This window comes from Haliotis rufescens, unplaced genomic scaffold, assembly GCF_023055435.1.
Source record: "Haliotis rufescens isolate VD_foot unplaced genomic scaffold, xgHalRufe1.0.p SCAF_3, whole genome shotgun sequence".
NCBI lineage: Eukaryota > Metazoa > Mollusca > Gastropoda > Lepetellida > Haliotidae > Haliotis > Haliotis rufescens.
The window spans coordinates 26466153-26492886 of NW_025964001.1; the positions used below are offsets into that span (position 1 = coordinate 26466153).

General features: G+C 41.2%; 1 protein-coding gene across 1 annotated transcript in view; it reads right to left on the reverse strand.

The window, feature by feature from the left end:
- Positions 1 to 26734, reverse strand: part of LOC124144818 (cysteine-rich motor neuron 1 protein-like) — a 98455-nt gene that overhangs the window by 15968 nt on the left and 55753 nt on the right. Inside the window, exon 4 of the mRNA XM_048403962.1 lies at positions 19337 to 19461. Coding sequence (XP_048259919.1) covers positions 19337 to 19461 — 125 coding nt within the window. The remainder of the gene's footprint in view (positions 1 to 19336; positions 19462 to 26734) is intronic.

The following is a 26734-nucleotide window of genomic DNA, read 5'->3' on the forward strand; positions in this document are numbered from 1 at the left end:
ATAGTCAATCTGTCAAAGAAACCCTGATCCTTTCATATTACTATAGTCAATCTGTCAAAGAAACCCTGATCCTTTCATATTACTATAGTCAATCTGTCAAAGAAACCCTGATCCTTTCATATTATTATAGTCAATCTGTCAAAGAAACCATGATCCTTTCATATTACTATAGTCAATCTGTCAAAGAAACCCTGATCCTTTCATATTACTATAGTCAATCTGTCAAAGAAACCCTGATCCTTTCATATTACTATAGTCAATCTGTCAAAGAAACCCTGATCCTTTCAATCTGGAAACCCAAAGCAAGTCTACAATACTTTGGCAAGTCTAGATTTTTCGGTTTTAGGACAATAAAGTGATGGTCTGTGTCCTTTCTAATATAAACCACTAAAAAAAGTTATACCTGCCATGCCGTGACATATTAGCTATAGTATATAGAAAGAATCAGGTGTTCTTTAACTTCTTTTGAGTAGTATATCTGAACACTTCCTGACATCACCTGCATCTGTCCCACCTAATTACATAGATATTTACTCATGCAGTATCAACAATCTTGCACCATTGATGGGATCTTTAAAAATGTGTTTCAGCAGGAGTTATCTCCCATTGACCACTACTCCATAGGAATTAACGGAATCTCATAAATAATCAACATGTGTCTCAGCCTGTAAAACGTTTTGGCAATATGTGTTAAAAACATGTTTAATAAAGCCTGATGCACCAGAGGTAGACCACAGAATTCAGAGACTGTTGGTCTGCCGTATTCTTCAGTGAATATGATCGTTAGAACTGGTCTTCAGAAACCCATGCTTGTCACTAGAGACTACTGCTGGAATCCGGTGGTCAGACTTGGTTGATGCATGCCATTGCATCCCATATTATTTACAGACCGCCATCATATAGCTAGAACATTGCTGAGTGCAGTGTTAAACAACAAACAAACGTTTATGTATTCTTCCTCCAAATGCATATTTAAACATTCCATGATAAAGTCATCTAGTGTGTGAGTGAGTGAGTTGGGTTTAAAGCCGCTTTTAACAGTGTTCCAGTTATATCACGGCGCGTCAGCTTAATGTGGGAGGAAAGCCCTAAGTGATGCAGGTCTTAGATGTTTACCAGTTCAGTGAAACCCACGAGCACGGGTATGGTGTTGACAAACCTAGAAACATAATCGGGCGAACCAGGATTCGAACCCACAATCATAGGTTTCTGGCGTGCCCAAGGGACGCAACCTTGCACAGCGAATCGCGGCGCTTTAGACGACTGGGCCACCAGTGCCCCTGATAAAGTCATCTAAATAAAACACGTAACTACCTCAGGAATGCCCCCATCTTTTATCTCACTACCAACAGGAAAAATCTTACAAAAACTCAGATGCATTCTACAAGATGGAGAACATCTCAGTTCCTGCTTTCCAAGCAAAAATATAGCAACAATTAAACCTGCAGCCAACTTCTGTATCTGAGCAGTGCATCAGGAGACTGCCACACGATGAATGGGTTTGGCACAGCTCCCTCCTTCAAACAATGTCTTCCAATATATTATGCAGGTAAAAAGTTGTTATCGTTCGAGAGAGAGCGAAGGACATTCGCAGACTGGTGTAAATATAAATACAAGATCAAGAATAGACTGGAAATGTTATATGTGTACTAATACTGACAGAAAAAAGTAAGTGAACATATACCCATATTGCAGAATAATGCTTACTGCAGGGCCAATAAAAACGCTTTTGTGACAGAAACATTTTTATTGGCCCTGCAGTGACAAAAGACATCAACAAATGAAGTCTTTTTGTGAATTGTCAGTATCTGGTATGTTCACTCCTTGCCAAGCAATTTTGGGGTATTTTCAGGATACATACCAAATTTCTTTCTTACATTTACTTTACTTCGTAGCATTCTCTGATTTCTTCCCACTAGTACAGACGGAATCTAGAATGATTGTGTATGCTCTAAGCAATGTCAAGTAATATTTCAGCCAAGGGACAAGAAACTGGTTTTACAACCATGTGTAAAATAGAACATAGATCAATGGCATAACAAACAAAATTTTAATAACTAGGTTACCCAACAACCCAAATATCAGACATAGAACATATGTTGATTGAGAATATATGTTTAAATAAACCAGAACTTGCTTATCATTCATGAGAAGGTGACAGGTTGACCAAGTTGACCTAATTGCGCAGACCACAAGCTGTGACTTTCCCCTGTAGAGCACTCCCTAGACTTGCACCAGTCTCTTAGGCAATAATTATTAGTTTAAATCATAATTTCTAGATTATGAATATAACAAGAACAAGTTGTCCCTAAAAGAGACCGGAGTCCTAATCTAGACCTGCCTATTAGGTGGATAGAATACTAAATATCCGTGGACGTATCTTTCAGTACAGACTTGCAGCAAGTCTAAGCACTTGGCAGACACAGGCCCCTTGTTTACCATGTGTTGTTTGATAACAGACAAGACGCATGGCTCTCACCTGTCTATGACTTAACAAATAACCTCTATGTCATCACTCACACTATATGAACAACTCAAATCAGATTTTATTACCGCATCGCTACTTGTTCCCCCATTCTCACCATCCCTTGATGAACTCATCCTTTTCCACATAAGCACCGTCTTCTTACATGTCCACATCATTACACTTCAACAGTGCCTCATACAGACCCTATACTATAGCTATCAGAATCCCCCATGCAGTTCTTCACTACTGTGGCAAGTCTAGATTTCTTCAGTTTCAGGACAATGAATTGATTGTGTCTTTCTATTATATACTACTCAAAAGAATTTAAAGAACACCCCACATGCCATGACAGATTAACTATAGTGATATGAAAGAATTGAATTCTTTAACTACTTTTGAGTAATATATATCAAAAGACAATTTAATGAAACGCAAAACATCACAATGAGAGGGACTTGTCACTGGCACTTGGCTGTAATGTGAGTGGTTCAATCCCTGGCCGTGTCAAACCAAATGATGGTAAAAGATGGTTCTTGTTGTTACCCTGTCTGGCCCTCGGCATCACAGGATTAAAACAACTGGTTGGCTCAGAGTCAGTGTATGGGTCTTAGTTTAGCATTCATGTTAAACTGCAGCATGTTATCTCAGTGGGCTAGCATGGAGTCTCAGTGGGCTGGCGCTATAAAACTGTGGGGACTAGTCCATGCAGTGACACACAGTGACACACATACATCACTCTATAAGTGACACACAGTGACACACACACTCACGCGTGCGCACACACAGACATCATTCTATAAGTGAAATAATCTTTTCTCAGTAACGTTAAGCTCAATTTCTCCTCACCCACTTTGAAAATAGGCCATACCAAACATCAGGGAAACAGTTGGTCAGTTTGGTCCATACTTCAAGTAGAGCATGGTATACTTGTCACAGGAATTAAAACCACACTGGGAAAGAAATCACAAATTCAAACCTCTTACTTCAAACAGTAAACCAAACTTTTCTGTGAAAATTTGGTATCCAATGCTGTTTTGGGGATGAGCTATTTTTAGGCTAAACACAAGACACAAAACCTACTGTAAATCATGATTTTGCACACATAAAACTGCTAAATGGTTGCTATACAATGGCTTGGCAGTCATCCTGACCCGAGGCAAAGCTCAAAGCCTGTACCACTGTTCACTCTCAGTGAACGAGATAACAGAGCATGTATTCAATATGAATAGGCACCTAAATTGCTGTGCACACAAATCAACAAAGACCATCTAAATAATTTGGCCAAGCCTGGTTGTTAAATTAGGGAACTGAAGAACTATAGCCATTTCAAGCCCAGCCTATCAGATCAGAGGTTGCCCCAATCACTGATAAACTGATTTAAATGTGCATATGTACATTGGATTGCCATTCAGAGCCAAATTATATACACATGGATCCCATCTGTCTTCAAAGGCCAATCTTCATGTAGACCTGTACAATGTACAGTCCAAACCTGGGCATCATGAATGGCCTGTTGTGTTATTTATGAATACATTATTTGATATCCATACAGTGAGTGATTGAGTTGGGTTTAACTCCGTTTTTAACAGTATTCCAGTTATATCACGGCGTGTCAGCTTAATGTGGGAGGAAAGCCCGAAGTGATGGAGGTCTCAGATGTTTACCACTTCGGTGAAACCCACGAGCACGGGTATGGTGCTGACAAACCTAGAAACATAATCAGGGCACACACCTGAATTCGAACCTGTAACAATCATAGGTTTCTGGCATGCCCAAGGGATGCAACTCTGCACAGCGAATCGCGACGCCTTAGACGACTGGGCCACCCCTGCCCCTACTTACAATTAGAATATCGCTAAGATCTTAGTGCTGTCCAAACTCCCATACTTCAACACACACTTACAATAGTCATATCACTAAGATCAAAGAGCTAAAGACCCTAGACTCAGTTACAGACTTATGACAGTGGTGTTGTTTAAGTAGACCAGGGCAGTTTGTTTAACGCAAGCATGCAGTCACCTGCAGAATCCTCTTCAAAATTCCTTCTCAATAATCTCAACACCTGTAATCTTCTAACCCTAACTTCCTCACATGTAACCCAACCCTGTACTTTAAACTGACATTTCAATGGCTCCATGTGGGAATATTTCCAATAATCCACAAACGTAAAGTCCTGTCATGATTCCTCTTCACTTCACCGATTCCCCAAAGGGGGGAGCTGCACCTTTTATAATTTAAACAAGCTAAACCCTCAAACTGTGTTCCAAATATTTGAGATAGTTCGGCATGAAGAAAGAAGTCATCGAGCAGACTATCTGACATGCATAAATCTCACTCATATTGTCATACATATGAACCAACACAATCAAAATTGTTACAGGCATTAGGTATAATCTCCTTGTCAACATCAAAATGCTCATTTCTTTAACCACAAACAGTTAAAAGACCATTAACCTTTTGCAAGGCTTATCTTATCAGAGAACACATGTTAATTGCAAATGTACACAGGTCAAAGGTCATGGAGTCATTGAGAGGTTAATGAGATGGTTTTCATGTGACATTAAGCCCATGGCTGTAGTTTGTTTGAAATGCTGCTATTTTGAATTTATGGTTTGTTTGAATTATTAATATAATAGCTTTCTACATGGGTGGTTGCACAGTGTCACCACATGCTTTTGTAGCAGGGCTAATACAACATACTTTTTGTATTTCCAGTAGGAAAATAATTGTTATATTATTGAAGAAATGAGTTGACATTTCAGGGATCTATCTGAACCTGAAGACTACAGCTTAGTCTCTGAAAATATAAAATTTTGACGGCAATAAACAACTACATTTAAACAGAAAATGAGCCCCTAGTGATATGGGAGATTGAGGAAAATCTAGACTTGCTTCATTTAGACAATAGCATAACAGTAAGGGCTTGGGGAAAGGTAAAATAACATGGTTCAAGGACTGTGAGACTAGTAGCTGGCACAGAGGCTGATATTTGGCCCAAACCTGAAGCCAATATAAGTAAAAATTATCAAATTGGAATTACAATTTTCCAAATTCATGAAAATTTAATTGAAAGTAATGATTGGTTTGGTAGAGGTAACTTGAATATCAAAGACAACAGGATCAAGCAGCTTTAATGCTTAGTTCCACATTGTTGCACGGAATTTAATGTTGAAATATCTCAGAATTTAGGAAAATAAGAAGTTTGAATAAATAAATTATTTTTTTCAATTTGCCTGCCAAGGGAACTTAGTTTCGAATCCTAGATAAATTTCTGCCATTATGATAATATATTTTATATATTTTCAATTAGTATTTGTTTGTTTGTTGTTTAACGCCACACTCAGCAGTATTCCAGCAATATGACAGAGGTCTGTAAATAATGGAGTCTCGACCAGACAATCCAGTGATTTACATCATGAGCATCGAGCCACGCAATTGGGATACGATGACATGCATCAAACCAAGTCATCGAGCCTGACCACCCGATCCCGTTAGTCGCCTTTTACAACAAGCATAGTCACCTTTTACGGCAAGCATGGGTTGCTGAAGACCTATTCTACCCCTGATCTTCACAGGTCTTTTAATTAGTAAACAACCATTGTACACAAACTATCAAGTATGTCAAACTCTTTGTTTTAATTACTTGGTATATTGATTTTACTAATCACTATATCAAGTGATTAAAACAAAGAGGCCTCATAACCTTGCATAAAATGTTCTTCTATGTTAGTTCCACCAGATGCAAAGCCAGCTGCCACTTATATCTGACTGTCAGTAGCCTGTGAACTGTCTGCTACACAGAACATGCAGCTCTGATAGCACATCAGAAGAGCACCTGTTGATCATTCACACAGTCAGTTATATGAAATAGTACACATGGACTTGCTGTTTATAAAGACAATATTTTTTTCCAGCCTGATTATTTTTTTCTCAGCATATCCTTTTCCTGAGATAATGTTTACGTTGTATAAAGTGACACGCTGCCTGTGTCTTCGTCTACTCCGACTCTCATCAGAGGAGGGCAGGACCTAAATGGGATGGTCGGCACTGGGCTGGGTTATTGTAGCTGACATTGTATACCTCCTCCCCACCTCACCATCTGCCTGTCAGCCACTGTAACAACCAACACACAGATACACACAGACACTCACACACTGACACCACCGACATACAGACATACAGACACACACACACTGACACCACCAACACACACACTGACACACGACACAAAGACACACAAAGACACACATACTCACACCACCACCACCACATAAAGACACACACATACTCACACACACACACTGACACCACCAACACAAAGACATGCAGACACACACACACACTGACACACATGACACAAAGACACAAACAAACACACACATACTCACACCACCACAACCACCACATAAAAACACACACATACTCACACACACACACTGACTGACAACACACACAGACAGACACAGGCATAAAGACACATTCACACACTGACACCACCAACATACACAGACACGCACACATACAGAAGCCACCAACACACAAACACACACATTGACACACAGACACAGACAGACAGACACACACACAGACACACACTGACACACAACACACACAGACAGACACAGGCATAAAGACACATTCACACACTGACACCACCAACATACACAGACACGCACACATACAGAAGCCACCAACACACAAACACACACATTGACACACAGACACAGACAGACAGACACACACACAGACACACACTGACACACAACACACACAGACAGACACAGGCATAAAGACACATTCACACACTGACACCACCAACATACACAGACACGCACACATACAGAAGCCACCAACACACAAACACACTGACACACACATTGACACACACACTGACACACAGACAGACAGACACACAACACACACACACAGACAGACCGACAGACACACAGAGAGTATAGCCTGGTACAGATCGACTCATGCCATTTTGTTGTAGGTGATCACATTCACGGAATTATTACAAAGTGTTTTTTGTTTTGAACTTTATGTTATGAGGATCATGACGTCCTAACTGTAATCTATAAACTGGCCACAGACAGTGTTGAACTGAAAGAGATTGTAGAAAATTGCCATAATGGGTATACACTTGCTTGTGAGCAGAGCAGAGCACAGCACATACACATGGGACTCGAAAGGCTATAAATAATAGGACAGTTATAGTGACAGTTGCCTTGATGGTGTTGTTGACAGTGGTGTGGTGTGGTGGTGATGGTTCTGTGTTCGTGCAGTGCTGGTGGGGTGTTGTAATGGTCGCAGGAGGTGGTGGTGTCAGTGTTCATGGAGAGGCATTGGTGTTGGTGGACATGGTTGGTGTGTGTGTGTGTGTGTGTGTGTGTGTGTGTGTGTGTGTGTGTGTGTGTGTGTGTGTGTGTGTGTGTGTGTGTGTGTGTGTGTGTGTGTCTGTCTGTCTGTCTGTCTGTATCTGATTGTGTGGAGGTGGTGGTATGTGTGTTTGTGTGTTGGTGGTGTGTGGGTGTCTGTGTGGGTGGATGTGTGTCTGTGTGTTGGTGGTGTGTGGGTGTCTGGGTGGGTGGGTGTGTGTCTGTATGTTGGTGGTATGTGGGTGGGTGTCTGTGGGTGGGTGGGTGTCTGTATGTTGGTGGTATGTGTGTGTCTGTGTGGGTGGGTGTGGGTGGGTGTCTGTATGTTGGTGGTATGTGGGTGTCGGTGTGTTGGTGGTATGTGGGTGCCTGTGTAGGTGGGTTGGTGTCTGTATGTTGGTGGTATGTGTGTGTCTGTGTGGGTGGGTGTGGGTGTGGGTGTGTCGGTGGTACATGTATGTGGGTGTCTGTGTGGGTGGGTGTGTGTCTGTATGTTGGTGGTATGTGGGTGTCTGTGTGGGTGTGTGTGTGTCTGTGTGTTGGTGGTGTGTGGGTGTCTGTGTGTGTGGTGGTGTCAATGTGTGTGTATGTCTGTGTGTATGTCGGTGTGTTGGTGATGACAGTGTGTGAATGTATGTGTTTGTATGTTTGTGTGTGTGCCTGTGTGCCTGTGTGCCTGTGTGTCTGTGTGTCTGTGGTGTACAAACCTGTACAGGGCCTACAATCAGTACAACCTGCATGTGCTGCAATCCATCAAGATGCTGTGAGACGATGCAATGTCTTCATGACACATGGCTCTATTTTGAGGCTGGCTGTTCCAAGTATTTATTTCTTCACAGGCAATTTTAGAACAGGTACAGAGTTTGACTGAAGTGTTCCATCTAAATTTAGCTCGAAAGTTGGCTTCTGGCAGTATGTCTGCCAACCACTGTAGTCAAATAAACACAGAATGAAATAAAATATCTGACACATTCTGACAGAATGTAACCCTTGATGGTCTCAGGCATAGTCTAAACGCCACAGCTTTGTTGACCAAATTTTGTTGTTTTGTTTGTTTATTGTTTAACGCCGCACTCAGCAATAATCCAGCTATATGCTGGCAGTCTGTAAATAATCAAGTGTGGACCAGACAATACAGTGATTGACATCATGAGCATCAATCCACAATTGGGATACAATGACATGCATCAACCAAGTCAGAGATTCTGACCACCCGATCCCTATAGTCACCGCTTACGACAAGCATAGTCGCCTGTTACAGGAATCATGGGTTGCTGAAGACCTATTCTACCCCGGATCTTCAAGGGTTCAGTCTAATGACCACAGCTATGTTGACCAAATGATTCTATACTGAAAAGATAGTGATGCAACAGTGATCTGATATGTTCCATGGCAACCACACACTTTTTGTGAGCTAACAGTGAATATGTTCTATAGTTGCCACAGTAATAGTGACAATGTCCCACAGCAACCTTACACATTCAATAGATATCTAACAGATACTTGGTATAGTATAAGGTTTCCACAGTCATAATGACACAATATATTCAATAATGACAAATTGACATATCATGTCAACAGTGTTCCCAATATTTACCTTAAAGTGTCCTGATATGTTCCCCAGTGGTGACATGTTACACAGTAACAACATTGTGACCTAAGTGTGACCTCAAATATTATACAGCGGTAATATATTACATAGTAACCTAAATGTGACCCAATCATAAACACAAAATGACCTCATATGTTCTGTACCTGTGATTTATTACATATAGCGACCTAAATGTGACCTCATATATTCCACAGTTGTGATATGCTACGTAGTATGATACAGTGACCTCACAGTGACCTTATATAATATCTTCCATAGGCAAAACCAGGGGGTCTGGAGTCCGGATCCACTCTTTTGAAAACCAAAGGTAGTATGGTGTAGACAATACCTCGTCCCCCCCCCCATTCACCCCACACACACACACACACACCACCACACACACACCGAGAGAGGATTTTCAGTTACAGATTGTGAAAATAAAATATATCTGGTGCAAGTTGGTCAACTGTAGTTACCTGAAAATGAAGAAGTACTGGAACTCTAGGCTATATATAAAACACTTTGAAAATGAATATTCAATTTTTTGTATACTTGTAATTGGAAAAATGGCCACAAAAAATCATATAAAGCTGCTCTGGGTATGTAAGCATGAGATAATGGACCCGTAAAGATTCCGGGATAGAATAGGTCTTCAGCAACCATGCTTGCCGTAAAAGGTGACTATGCTTGTTGTAAAAGGGGACTAACGAGATCGGGTGGTCAGGCTCGCTGACTGGGTTGATGCATGTCATCAATTGATGCTCATGATATATATCACTGGATTGTCTGGTCCAGACTCGATTATTTACAGATCGCTGTCATATAGCTGGAAGATTGCTGAGTGCGGCGTTAAACAACAAACCAACCAACCAAGATAATCAAACACAACAATGTTGTACAGGTTCAATTCTCAATCGATGTGTTTTGAGATGGACTTGAGCACTAAAACACATCTTTCTGATTTTGACTTAAAGTTGATGACGCGTTTTCATTGTGTGTCAGAATATAAATATGGACAATTCAACAAAATAAAACATTTTAAATAGTTTCATTTCAGTTAGTCAAATCTTTCAATCCTGACTGCTAGAGAGTGATGTATTAATGATAAGAATGAAAGAAATTCCAACAATGCTCAACAGATAGACAAGTTTAGTTTATTCTCATCTCTACACCTATCAACAGCTATTTCAATACTCCTCACACAAGCGAGTCTAACCACATGCCAAACGTAAACAGAAAATTAGGCCATTTAAACACAGGCATGGCTTTTGACTAATTGTAAAGTATGATTTAAAGCGCGTAATTGCGCCGCTGTTAGCTTACCACTTGATTGTTTTACCAGGTTTGTTGGTGGCTGTTCAAATAAGGCCTTTGCATCACTCCCCCGATCACAGCACCATACCGCACACTCAGAATATTGGGAAGCAAGCCAATAACACCACATTTCAAACGATGACTACAAATGTTGGAATTATCTCCCTTTTTATGTTTCCAACCTTCACCTCTGTCAGTGAACACAAAGATTTGAAGAATTTCCTCTCGTAACGTTCAAACATTGGGTGACAAAATAGACTTGGCTACAAATGTCATCACTGTGACAAAGCTGGTCTGCCCGATTTGAATAAATAGATCCTTTCCGGTAAGTGAATGTTTCCTGCATATACACCAGCTGTTTGATCAAAGGCAGCTTTGTTGCACAATCAACATAAACAGAGAGAAAATAAACTGTGCAAGACAGGACGGGATTATAGACAGCTATTCCCGCTTTGTATCAATATTTCCTTGCTAGGTGGGTGGCAGTATGCATAACTGAAGGCTTTTGCATTTCAAATTATTTTCATGTGTGTATCAACTTCTCAAAAATCATATCTTTGAGTATCATATTCTATTCGTTTATGTTTGCAAAACAGTTTTTTATAATGATAAAACCACTTGTGGTAACCTTTGACATCATATCAAGAGAATTGAAGGGTATAAAATGTAACTTACATTGTGGCACTTTCACACTTTACAATTTGAAGTTTTGCAGAATGCTTAACTTCCATTTGATTGGAAAGACAAGGGCAAAATGATATGCTAAAATGAGGAGAAAACATTGTACTTGATCATACAGCAATATTTCACCTATCTACATAAGAATATATCTCCATGATATAATTGTTAAGAATATCAACTTGTCATATTGAAAGAGTTCCGTCAGTCAGAATGTTACATTACAGTTATATCAAAGTGAGTCAACTTAAGATGGAGGTATCTCAAAGTCAATCCGGATTCAAACTCATGCACTATCAGCAAACACAACCAAGGGAAGCAACTCTGTACAATTTGCATTTCCTAACCCCATTTGGCCACCCGGGCCCCTCCTAAACCACATAGACCTCAAAGCTGACATTCCAAATGAGCAATACAGACTGTTTTTCGCTCCATTTAAGTGGCAAAACAAAAAATGCAGCCAGTTCTTCTAATGTACATTCTTTATGTAATGCAACATTGTTAAACTCAGCAGCCTAAACTGATTATTTTCAGCCATCTATTTCTGTGTGGCAACCAGGCCAATACCCTAAGCTGGCAGCAAATCAGCACATGTCTGTTTCATTTCAATTTCGTACCGAAACTTGTGGTCCAATGGCAATAACTCTGCTAAACTTAGATCCGCAGATAACAGTGCCTGAAATACCTCCATTTACCTGGCAGTTATGAACTAATTAACACAGTAAAGATTTATATACATTGTTTGCTGGCATTACACAGTGGCCAACATGAGAGGCAGGCTACCCTAACAGTGGCCATCAGTATATGGAGATACCATCATTACTATGGGGAGGCAATCCTCGGACACAAGCTGTTAATTTTAATGATAGGACGGAACCACGACAGTGAATAGCGTTTTATCCCAATTTATAATTCCATTCAGCAGCATTTTGGTATCTGGTACCGAGATTGGGTTTTAGTTCACATTTGGGGACCATATGGCGAAAACTATGTTCTAGTTCTAACTGACAGATTTGTTTGTTTGTTGTTTAACGCCACACTCAGCAATATTCCAGCTATATGACGGCGGTCTGTAAACAATCGAGTCTGGACCAGATAATCCAGTGATTGACAACATGAGCATCGATCCACACAATTGGGATATGATGACATGCATCTACCAAGTCAGCGAACCTGACCACCTGATCCCGCTAGTCGCCTCTTACGACAAGCATAGAAGCATGGGTTGCTGAAGACCGATTCGAACCCTGATTTTCAGGGTCACAAAAACCATGGAACAGAAGGGGTTATCTTTACCAGACTTCATCGAGGGCATTGCAGTCTTGCTTCCCGGATGTAAACATATTCAATCAAGATATCTGCATCATTGGTTTGTAATAAACAACTGCCCACTATTTGGTGCACTGTCAAAAATATGTACAACAAGGTATGGTTATGATTGAGTAACACTAAGGTCTTTTAATACTGATTACTCTATACACTGTAAACATTATTATAATCATTGAATGAAATTTTAAATATAATTAATAAAATATATTGCAAACATAAGTCCAGATAAACAATAAACACATTTTTTATAAACAGATATGATAAAAATAGGATTAAATTGCATTCTTCGGTTCGGATTTGTTGACTGGTATTTCCGGTGTTATGTGATCGCGGCGATCAACTGATAATGGTTTCTGAGATGGGGAAAACATTGTGTCATTGGTAAACTTGAGTTTATTATAAATGTTAGTAAATTTTGGGAGCCATGCTTTACCACGCACTATAACCGAGTTAGCGCTATATTGAAGAGCGCAATAGCGAGGGAACACTGTAGTAGAATATTTCAGAAATATTGCTCGCTTGGAGATTAAATACTGTAAATCATGAAATTAATGTGAGCATGAAATTAATGCGAGAAATGTGAGTGTCATTGTTTGCATCAATAAAGTGTCACATTTTTATCTAGAATTGGAAAGTTCCGCGTCCAGTGTGGTCAGTTTGTTTACACATGTTGATCAAGCAGTAATGACAGTCGTCAAACGGGTACGACAGCATCATTTTTCTTTGTAACCTTGTCAAATAATCCTATAATTGCAAGCAAAACACTGCTCACTCACAAGGTGAATACATAACACTGCTCATTTACATTTAAAGGGGAGTGAGTGAGTGAGTTTAGTTTAACGCCGCTTTTAACAGTATTCCAGTTATATCGTGGCATGTCAGCTTAATGAGGGAGGAAAGCCCAAAGTGATGCAGGTCTCAGACGTTTACCAATTCAGTGAAACCCACTAGCACGGTTGTGGTGCTGACAAACCTAGAAACATAATCGGGGCGAACCGGTAATCGAACCCACAATCATAGGTTTCTGGCGTGCCCAAGGAACGCAACTCTGCACAGCGAATCGCGGCGCCTTAGACGACTGGGCCACCCGTGCCCCCTACATTTAAAGGGCTGCACTAACCACACATGGAACCTGTACAATCTTCATTGGTGTCCTCCTTTTGTGTTATCGTTTGCTGATTATCTTTTTATAGTTCAAAAGCTGGTCTACATGCATTATTTTTATGACCCATTTTAGAACAGGCCGGTCAACACTCGCATTAATTTGGTGACAAATTAATTTCAAATTTACATCATGTTATTTTTGCAAGTAAATGGCAGTTTCTTAGACTAACATCTAGTCTCTGAAATGAAAATATTTAAAAAAAACACCAGTTATTAAATTGTTTTAATAAAATATAACGAAAAGGTGCCCATAGTCTCTTAAGTTTCAAACACTGCAGTAATCTGGACTTGCCAACTATTACTGACTGCATGGGATGTATTAGGTACAATCGTTTCATTTCAGGGTCTGTATGACAGACCAGCTGTTTGTCTACCTTGTGATGTTGCAGCTCTCGTATCAAAACATTTAGTCACATGGAATATATGACAAGGTGTAAATGGGCCTAGTTGCCAAAACACCTATAAGGCTTAAAAAAATAAAAGAATTGGTTCTAAGGCAATGACTTTTGAAAACATAGTTTGGGTGGGCGGTGTTTTTTTGTGTTTTTTAGGCTTGTTCAAACTAGTAACCAAATAAACAGTTGTGTACCATCAATCTGGGAAAGGGCCTCCCTACATGAAGAAGCATACAGATTCCTATCGTCGCCATTACCATAACACTAGATGCGGAGTAAAGCAGAGGACATGTAAAGGGAAGTAACTGCATGCTATATTTGATTGCATTGTTTTTCAAGTATTTGTTTTTAAAAAAAATAAATTAAAATGGAAATAAAAACGAAACGTGCGGCGGAATTTATGATAATGCAGGCGGTACCTGAGAACCAAGACTATTTTTTTTAGCCTAACATTGTCAAAAGACACTCAGTCAGTTGGACACCCCTCCCCATCCCCAGTGCTGGTCTATTGTTCCCACTACCTCCTGCATCTGTTTAGGATTCACTGCCAGGAGTTGACTCAGCTTTCAACAAACCAATTAACGTCTGACTTGATGGATTCCTTTCCTCAGGTAATTGAACGGTGTGATAAAACAAGATGTTATGATGAAACCAGGAAGTCAAAGGTCTGTTTGTATTACTGCTTCTTATCTGATATTAACAGCTGGTTATATATGTGTTTTTACTTTCGGTGATGATCAAATAAGTTGTTTACATTTGTGGCTTCAACAGGTGTTATGAAATAATCAGCTGTATACAGGTGCATTTTTACCTGCTGTTATGAAAAACTCATCTGTTTACAGGTGTGTTTTACCTACCTGATTTATTGAGATTAACAGCTGAATACAGGTGTGTTTTAACTGCTTAAATGAGATCAAAAGCTGTTTACATGTGTTTTATCAGCTTTTATGACATTCACAGCTGTTTACAGGTGTGTTCTGTTTTAATTAGACCACGAGTATTTTTTACAGCTGTGTTCTACTTCGTTTAATAAGATCAAAAGCTGCATGTATGTTTTATCTTGCTGTTACCTGCTGTTTTGAAATAATCAACTGTTTACAGGGGAGTTTTTAACAATACGAACGACATCAGCCCCATGTATTTACAGGTGTCTATTCTAGGTCAATCGTCTCCAAAATTGTAAATGATTCCTTTGTGATCAATAGTTTCCACTACAATTGTAATACAACAATGACTGACCATTGGTACCGGTAATGGAGTTACCTGTCCCTAAAATAGTACAACCTACATCTAACTTGTCCATTCATCACCACTTGCCCTTTCCGTAACCTGAAGGAGACTCATCCTCCTGTCAATGAATGTTATGTGCGAAAACTATGACAAACGAATCAGAATGTGCATATGATTTCAAGTATTTCGGTCAAGGAATCCCACAGGAATAATTTTTGATTTCACATATGTCTTACATCCAAAAATATACCCAAGATACAGTGTGTTCAATCATACTGTATAAATACCGTAAATCCTGATGTGTTTTAAATAGTATCTGGTATATAGACATGGGGGAAATATACGTGAATCATTATGCAACGAGTTGACAATTCTTTTAGCTATGCCCATTTGCACTTGAAACCAGTCGTACAAATGGCCACGAGATGGGCACAAGTCACTATTTGGCTTGTCCCAGAATAACAGGAACTGGTCATGAATGATCTCGTTCCAGTATGCAACATTCATTTGTGAGATACAGCCTCAGTATACAGATACAGCCTCAGTCTACTGATACAGCCTCATTCTACTGATACAGCCTCAGTCTACTGATACAGCCATGGTCTACTGATACAGCCATGGCCTACTGATACAGCCCCAGTCTACTGATACAGCCATGGCCTACTGATACAGCCTCATTCTACTGATACAGCCTCATTCTACTGATACAGCCTCAGTCTACTGATACAGCCATGGTCTACTGATACAGCCATGGCCTACTGATACAGCCTCAGTCTACTGATACAGCCCCTGTCTACTGATACAGCCATGGATTACTGATACAGCCTCAGTCTACTGATACAGCCACGGTCTACTGATGCAGCCATGGTCTACTGGTACAGCCATGGCCTACTGATACAGCCTCAGTCTACTGATACAGCCCAAGTCTACTAATACAGCCATGGTCTACTGATACAGCCATGGCCTACTGATACAGCCCCAGTCTACTGATACAGCCATGGCCTACTGATACAGCCTCATTCTACTGATACAGCCTCAGTCTACTGATACAGCCTCAGTCTACTGATACAGCCATGGTCTACTGATACAGCCATGGCCTACTGATACAGCCTCAGTCTACTGATACAGCCCCTGTCTACTGATACAGCCATGGCCTACTGATACAGCCTCAGTCTACTGATACAGCCCCAGTCTACTGATACAGCAATGGTCTACTGATACAGCCATGGCCTACTGATACAGCCTCAGTCTACTTATACAGCCCCAGTCTACTGATACAGCCATGGTCTACTGATACAGCCATTGTCTACTGATACAGCCTCAGTCTACTGATACAGCCCCTGTCTACTGATACAGCCCCAGTCTACTGATACAGCCATTGTCTACTGATACAGCCATGGCCTACTGATACAGCCTCAGTCTACTGATACAGCCTCAGTCTACTGATACAGCCATGGTCTACTGATACAGCCTCAGTCTACTGATACAGCCATGGTCTACTGATACAGCCATGGCCTACTGATACAGCCTCAATCTACTGTTACAGCCATGGTCTACTGATACAGCCTCAGTATGCAGATACAGCCCCAGTCTACTGATACAGCCCCAGTCTACTGATACAGCCATGGTCTACTGATACAGCCTCAGTCTACTGATACAGCACCAGTCTACTGATACAGCCATGGTCTACTGATACAGCCTCTGTCTACAGATACAGCCTCAGTCTACTGATACAGCCATGGTCTACTGATACAGCCTCAGTCTACTGATACAGCCATGGTCTACTGATACAGCCTCAGTCTACTGATACAGCCATGGTCTACTGATACAGCCTCAGTCTACTGATACAGCCATTGTCTACTGATACAGCCCCAGTCTACAGATACATCCCCAGTCTACTGATACAGTGAGTGAGTGAGTGAGTGAGTTGGGTTTAACAACGCTTTTAACAGTATTCAAGTTATTTCACTTGTCAGCTTAATGTGGGAGCAAAGCCTGAAGAGATGCAGGTCTCAGACGTTTACCACTTTGGTGAAACCCACGAGCAGGGGTATAGTGCTGACAAACCTAGAAACATAATCTGGGCGAACCGGAATTCAAACCCACAATCATAGGTTTCTGGCATGCCCAAGGGATGCAACTCTGCACAGCGAATCGCGGCACCTTAGACGACTGGGCCACCCGTGCCCCCCTACTGATTCAGCTGACTGTACTGATAGTGATACAGGTGTGTATGATATCACTGTGAGGAGTTTATAGTATGTCAAGAGCTCAAAGGAATAGATCCTGGGTATATCTCTCTCTTCATCATATCGAAAGGAAATCTCACTGGTATTTACTCCGTAGGATCACATAATGTTTGTTTGTTTGTTTGTTGTTTAATGCTACACACAGCAATATTCCAGCTCTATGAAGGTCTGTAAATAATCAAGTCTGGACCACACAATCCAGTGATTGATATCATGAGCATCGATTCATGCAATTAGCACACCATGACATGCATCAACCAAGTCAGCGAGCCTGACCACCCGATCCTGTTAGTCGCCTCTTACGACAAGCATAGTTGCCTGTTACAAAAAACATGGGTTGCTGAAGATCAATTCTAACCCGAATCTTCACGGGTTGATCACATAATGTAAGTGGAGGTAGAGCAAAACCAACTCAACAGGCATTTTCGCAATCAGAACAGTTAACTGGATGCCAAAGATTTGGAGCTATATCAACACAAGGGGTTCTGTCCTCTTCCAGGAACAAATCTTCATGACGTGCCCTGGACCCCGTTCTACAGCGCTAAGATGATCATAAGATAGACTACCGACAATATAGACTTAAGACAATCATGCGCTAAGATCACTTTGTGGAACAGGTCCTGATCTACAGTATTATAGGTGCCTACTTCTATACAATGGCACTTTAACAGTTCAAAAGAATTCCTAGACATCTGGGCATCGTTCCACCAAGAGCAGCAAAGACAATTGTAACTCCCATACGCTAACATAGTCTTTGGATAGTCATAGTGCTAAGATCGTCTTGTGGAATGGGGCCCTGAGCTACAGTAGCTGGAGGGGACCACTTATATTCCATGGCACTCAAACAGTTCTCTGTATCCAAGACATCCAGGCGTCATTCCATAAAGAGATCTTAGTGCTGAGACAATCGCAACTCCTATACTCCAAACTCCCATAGGCTTTAGATAGTCATAGTGCTAAGACTGCTTCATGGAACAGAACCATGGTGATACTAAGGGCGTCTAGCCCCAATCTCATCAAAATCAGATCTTAGTTCTCGCTACCGCTAAACAAAGATCTGAGGACATCCCAGTAGGGGTCACGTCAGAACGACCTTTCATCCGACCAATCTAAGCGCCGCTTACCAGATCATGAAAGTGACAGTAGGAACGTGCTTTCTAATCATGCATCCTCGAAAACTTTAACATGGGTATTCAGAACAATAGTTACGGGTTTAACGACTGAAACCATACAATCTAGACCATCTAATACCCATTCCAGAATTTATTTTTGTTCAGGTTTTTAATCGAGAATTTGTCAAAATATATTTCAAAGTGTAGTCGCCAATTTGAAATTAGTGCCGTAAAGCACGAGAAAGCTGCCTTCTGATTGGTTATTCCATTGGTCGGTCAAAGTTCAAGCTAGGTCGGCCTGACGTGACCCGTAATGGGATGTCCTCAGATCTTTGTTTAGCGGTAGCGAGGACTAAGATCTGATTTTAATGAGATTGATCTAGCCAAGATGTCTTGGTTGTGGTAAGTCAATACTAAGAGCTCACTTACCATTAACACAGTGGAATTTATCACAGCATGAGCCGGGCATGTCCGTCGCCTTGGAGATGATCTGTAGCTGCGAGCCCTCTGGACACTGCACCGATGGACAGGACTCCATCCCCTTACACTTGCATCTGGAACAGCAGGAACTACATCAGCAGGTGCAACAACTACTTCCGCAGGTGCAACAACATACCAATGTAAGAATATCTAGTGTTCATGTTTTGTTCAGTTTGTGCCCTGGGTTTGCATCCCCCTCTATAAAATCCTCATTCTGCCTCGGCATATCATCACAAAGTTCCTGATGATTATAGGGAAGGAGGGAGCGGTAGGGGAATGAGGGAGGAGGGGTAGGGGGTAGGGAACGAGGTAGGGGTAGGGGGTAGGGAAGGAGGGAGGGGTAGGGGATGGGGAAAGAGGGATGGGTAGGGAAAAGGAGGGGGTGGAGGTTGTGTGCTCTCCGAAAATAAATGTCAAAGCGAATAATATGATTTATGATAGAATAAAGGTAGTTTGATGATTAAAAAAACAAAACAAAATAAACATCATAATTATGTAGTGAGGACAGTTATATTTATGTAGCTCAACCTTCATGAAACAAGTGATCAACAACTGAGTAGTGAGTGAGTGAGTGAGGGTTTAACGCCGCTTTTAACAGTATTCCAGTTATATCACGGCGTGTCAGCTTAATGTGGGAGGAAAGCCTGAAGTGATGCAGGGCTTAGACATTTGCCACTTCGGTGAAACCCACGAGCAGGGGTATGGTGTTTTAAACCTAGAAACATAATCGGGCGGAACCGGGATTCGAACCCACAATCATAGGTTTCTGGCGTACCCAAGGGACGAAACTCTGCACAGTGAATTGCGACACCTTAGACAACTTGGCCATCCGTGCTCCCAACAACTGAGTAGGACATCTGAACCAAAATGTTGCATTGAAAGAATAAAGAATTTGAATCTCATAACTCATGTCCTTTTTGTTATTTCACCTTCTTAAATGCCACTAAAATGATATAATTATAGAGACAGGATGAAGAAGGCATCATATAGAATTCTTGGGTAGGCATTTTTTTAATATTTCTCTTTTTAACGCCGCACTCAGCAATATTCTGTATGATGGCGATCTGTAAATAATCGAGTCTGGATCAGACAATCCAGTGATTTATATCATGAGCATCGATCCACGCAAATGGGATACGATGACATGCATCAACCAAGTCAGCGTGCCTGGCCACCCAATCCTGTTAGTCACCTCTTACAACAAGCATAGTCGCCCTTTACGGCAAGCATGGGTTGCTGAAGACCTATTCCACCCTGGATCTTCACAACATCACAACAGTTTCATGTCTTCCCATCATATAAGAGTTGATGATCAAAGTAGGACAAGTTACAAATAGAGCCATGTCCATCATCATAATGTCCTGTCATCCTAGCAAGGAAGGGTTGACAAGTAACATGGAGGATCAAAGCCTGGTTTACCTGGCCAGGTAGGGATAATAGTGTGGAGGACAGCAGCAAGCACCTGCCAGTCAGATCCCAACCTTCAACTACCTTGTGATGTGACATACAGGGATATTGGGACCTGGACTTGATAGGACTCGATCAGGGATTAACTCGTCATCTAGACGATGTGACAGTGGCTGAGATTGATGAACATTGAACTGGTACTTAGCGCATCAAGGGAGATAACTGTGAACAATGAGATCTCATGAGGGGCAAGGCGGTTCCTTTGTCTTACACTATGTTCACTGTGTAGAGTTATCTGTGCCAGGATAACAAACTTGTCCTGATTATGATCCTTGGTCTGTCATCACCATACCTGTGATTATGGGTGAGTGAGTGAGTATGGTTATACGCCGCTTTTAGCAATATTCCAGCAATATCACGGCAGGGGACACCAGAAATGGGCTTCACACATTGTATGTCGGGAATCAAACCCGGGTCTTCGGCGTGACGAGCGAACACTTTTACCACTAGGCTACCCACCCGCCCCACCTGTGATTATGGGTTCCACCTTAGCAATTAATATTATGAAGCAGCAATGAAATGTCTATGTGACTGGTTGGGCTTTGAACCACAGACCTGATGATCTGAGGACGGTACCTGGTCCACTAGACCAAAGAGGATAAGCCTGTCACAAGTAGACATGGTAAGAATGTCATCTGTAAGATGAATCCACGAGCTGATCATTCAAAGTCACAGATACACACATGTGATTAGAAACCAGTACTTAATGAATGAGTGAGTTAGTTTCATTTAACACTGCTTTGAACAGTATTTCTGTATACATATCATGTCATGTCATGTCAACTTGCTGCAGGAATAAAGCCTAGGGACCCTCACCACAGTAAGATGTCCAAGTTAACATTACTTCACCACAGTGAAGTGTCCAAGTTGACATTACCTCACCACAGTCAAGTGTCCAAGTTAACATTGCCTCACCACAGTCGAGTGCTTAAGATGACATTACCTCACCACAGTCAAGTGCTTAAGATGACATTACCTCACCACAGTCAAGTGCTTAAGATGACATTACCTAACCACAGTGAAGTGTCAAAGTTAACATTACCTCACCACAGCCAAGTGTCCAAGTTAACATTGCCTCACCACAGCCAAGTGTCCAAGTTAACATTACCTCACCACAGTGAAGTGCATGTTAACATTACCTCACCACAGTGAGATGTCCAAGTTAACATTACCTCACCACTGTGAAGTGCCCAAGTTAACATGACCTCACCACAACGGGAGGAAGATTGGGGGCAGCTGTAAAGGGTGTAGGTAATGGAGGCAGGTCAGTGAGGGCATGTCCACCACTTGTTGGAAGAGATAGGTCAGCAAGGGAGATTTATGACCTGTGACATCTACAATGATTTGTAGTGTGGGGACAACAAACAGTCTAGTAGTTCTCCTGTACTGGTCTGCTGTATACAGCATTATCCTGATGAACATTATTCAAGACTTTAGAGCCTGCCCATTCAGTGTCACCCTTCTAGCATAAATCATATAAAAATATTTTTAATAAAAGTCTTTAACTTAATGCTAGACAAATTTAGATGAGATCTTGTTTTAATTTGTTTACAGATTTCGCTGACCCTAACACAACGAAAAGTGGAAATATAATCTGAAAAACGCTATTTTCCTTAACCTATCAAATGTAAACATGTGTTGAGCACAATACATGGTGCAAACACTGAGTACAGTCAGTTAAACAACAAAACAAGCTTAACTAGCACTGCACCCTTTGCAAAAAGGTTTTGGAAGAACAAGAATATTAATCTGAAATACCTTTTTTCTCACCCACCCACAAGGATTTGTTTGATTACAACGGCTACCAAACTAGAGCTAGGACAGGTAATTTGTATACTCAGGTCGGGTGGGTCCTGAGTAGGACCCAGGTACACACAGTACTACCTGGACCCTTGGTTAGTCACATGATATCTTATTTAATGACAAAAACTTATTATAGCTCAAAAGCACCAAAATACTACAAACTCTGGACTCTGGAGCCACCCAATACACCCAGGTGTGGAGTCTACCCAATACACCCATGTGTGGAGTCCATGCAATACACCCAAGTGTGGAGCCACCCAATACACCCAAGTGTGGAGTCTACCCAATACACCCAAGTGTGGAGTCTACCCAATACACCCATGTGTGGAGTCCATGCAATACACCCATGTGTGGAGCCACCCAATACACCCAAGTGTGGAGCCACCCAATATCCCCTGGTGTGGAGTCCACCCAATACACCCAAGTGTGAATTCCATCCAATACACCCAAGTGTGGAGTCCACCCAATACACCCATGTGTAGAGTCCACCCAATACTCCCAATTGTGGAGTCCACCCAATACACCCAAGTATATAGCCCATTCAATACACCCATGTGTGGAGCCACCCAATACACCCATGTGTGGAGTCCACCCAATACACCCAATTGTGGTGTCCACCCAATACTCCCAAGTGTGGAGTCCAGTCAATACACCCAAGTGTGGAGTCCATCCAATACACCTAAGTATGGAGCCACCCAATACACCCAAGTGTGGAGTCCACCAAATACACCCAAGTGTGGAGTGAAACAGACCTTGTATCAATGATATCCCAAAACAAATACAAGCAGATCAAGTTGTGCATTAGACTGAGTTGCTGTCACACAAATTACCTTGATATCAACAGAAAATATAATTCAAGACATAAACAACATGCTGAGAGGTGTAACATTAGGTATAGGATTGCATCCACAAACAATGGAGAATTGAGAACTCAAGAAGCAAGGGGAGATTGAAAAGGTGAGACAAACACACCTCCCTCTTCACTCACACATCTCACACCAGTACACCTCCCTGCAGGCCACTGAAGTCTCAAGTCCAAGTCTTGTAAAATTACTTTTTGTAAGCTCAGTTAATCACTGTTCATACATTGACACTAGGACCTACTGAAACGGATGCCAAAAACAGGCTAGGGCGAGTAGACTCGTCTTGTTTTCTACCTGCTTGATTGGCTACATTCAAGATTTTGTCAGGGGTAAATATACAATGTCAGTGCCAGAGAACAGTCTCAATTATCTGCTGAAACAGATTCCCTTGGCTAAATAGTGCTGAAAATTATAAGAATGGATCACTGAACTACCAAAGGTACTGCAACAACTACTAAAGGTACTGCAACAACTACTAAAGGTACTGTGGGTACCTATTGTACCAAGCAGGGGTCCGGAAAATTTAAAATCCCAATCGGACATTTGCATTTAGGCCACGCCCCCTTCAAATAGCGTATTTTAGTACGACTTTTGACACACATTACAAGTTTACGTATTCATAATATGATGAATTATGAATTGTTTCAATTTAAATTGTTTAATTCACCTGACAATTAATAACAAATAATATCATTTTAGATATACATGGAAAACATACGTTTGTTTCTGTTATAATAACGATCTGTTAACGTAGTAAACAGTCTAATTAATATTCATGTGTTATATTCATGAGTCTGCTCAAGTGTACGCATTGTAACATTTGGATCGAGACTATTATCCCATATTTGGCTATCACGTGACCTCACGGGAAAAGGGTTTTTTTTAACTAAAGATTTTTTAAAAACAAGACAGATAATTTAATCACAAATACTAAAATATCGTTGAGAGCAATAGTTATTTGAATACTTTTTTCATCTGTACTTAATTATTGACCATAAAAAAAATTGATATCGATCGTGCGAGAAAGCAAAATGGCGGTCAATCAAGATTCAATATACGACTAGCTACTGAAAACAATAAAATCTGCAAATCTTCATTGTATGTCAACCAAGTGAAAGTCGTTAGCCACGACTTACAAAATGATCGTCTAGACTTTGAGGGTTTGGCAGATCCGCTCGACTGATCTGCATCGGTCGACTGGCTGTCGTCACGCTTCCGCTTTTTGTCTGAGGTTACGTATCGTAACATTGTGAGGATAATGATGTACATCGATGATGCAAGGTATTTATGTACAGTTGTAAACACCTTTCACGCAAATTAACAAGATGTTCTCAGTAATTAATCCTCGATTAATCAGTGTCAACTCAGTTTATTGCCTATTACAGTGATTGACCGATTGGACTATCACGTAGGTACGATGTATTTACAGCAATCAAAACAAACAAAGCTTGTCAGTGTAGATAATCTTAATTGTGTTGCAACTGCAGACAGAAACTGCTCAGTCCTAACTGTTGATCATGTCTGGTCAAAATTTAAGAATGTCTGGACAATACTTTTTAAAATGTCCGGTAAGCAATATTTTAAACCGGACATTTGAGATTCCCAATCGGACATGTCCGGCACATATGACGGTTTCCGGACCCCTGGTACCAAGTATCCCAACAGGGATGTTATGATGAAAGTTACATTAAAGAGACAACAATTAAGACACAGGACTTTTTACAACAAACTAAACAAGCTTAAAACACTCATATCCCCCCCCCCCCCCCCCCCCCCCCCCCCCCCACCCTTCCCCCCTCCTCCACCCACCAATATGACGTATCCGGTTGTGTGCAAGGCAAGAAATATTGTATGGTTTTCAAGATCTGCTCAGGAAACGAGCACTATGGCCATTTTCAGTCTAAGTCAAAATCATTGAGATGGAAACTCAAAAAATAATTTTTTGAAAGTCCCAAACTATCAAAACGCACCAATTCACTACTAGACCTATCTCTGTGCCAAGTTTGGTTAAGATATCTCTCATGGTTATGGAGTTCTGCTCCGGAAACGTGATGGACGGATGGACGGAAGGTCAGATGGATGGAAGGACGGAAGAAGAGATGGACAGCACCCATTCCTATATCCCCCTTACACTTCATGGCGGGGTTAAGTAATGACTTAGAGGAATCTTTGTTTCATCTTCATCACCCACATTCACATCGGAATCTTTAATCTGCTGTGTGCAAGGTACATATAGCAAACAATGGCCTGGTGACAAGAAGCTCCATGAAGGAGGCTCCACAGGGCTCCACAGGGCTCCACAGGGCTCCACACGGAGTGGTATACAGACATACCCAGTCTGACAGGCTCCCACAGCCAGTGACAAGAGAACCCTATATATCCCATTAACAGCAACAGTAGAACCACAACTGAAAGTTTTTTGGGGAGAGTAAATGGTTGTATTGTACCTAATGTGTTGGCTATGGCAAGCATCTTACGGTCCATTAAATGATGAATGCTGGTGTCATCATGCCCCCTCTACTTGGAATGTCGGGCACGGCCTTGCAAACAGACATGATAAACATGTCACATGTCATGGGAGAAGAGTACTCCAGTACATGACGCGGTTCACAGATATTCATTGTGAGCATGCTATACCTGCATGTCATCATATTTCATCAAGATATGTTTGACTGATATAAAATGTTCCTTTTCTGAAGTGATTTCAGGGGAGACACCACAACCTGAGCCTGGCTCATCTTCCCGTGGCAAGGGAGTTATCTATAAAAGTCCAGTTTCCACCCTTGTCGAACTAGGCTTGAATTCAGGAGTAACATTTTGGCTGGAATAACGAGTCTATGCATAGTCCAATCAAAATCGCGTAACAAACTAGACATCCAGTTCGTAAACAACATGGATCTCAACACACAGATTTCAGTCAACTGCTGAGTTGCAAAGCATTGTTCCACCAATTGTTACATGTTTTTAATCAAGGTTCTCAAGTTGGTTGGTTGGTTGGTTGGTTGGTTGGTTGGGGTTTTTTTTAACGCCGCACTCAGCAACATTCCAGCTGTATGATGGCAGTCGGTAAATAATCGAGTCTGGACCAGACAATCCAGTGATTCATATCATGAGCATCGATCCACACATTTGGGATCGATGACATGCTAGTTCAACACTAGACCTATCTATATGCTAAGTTTGGTTAAAATATCTCTCATGGATTTTTTTCCGG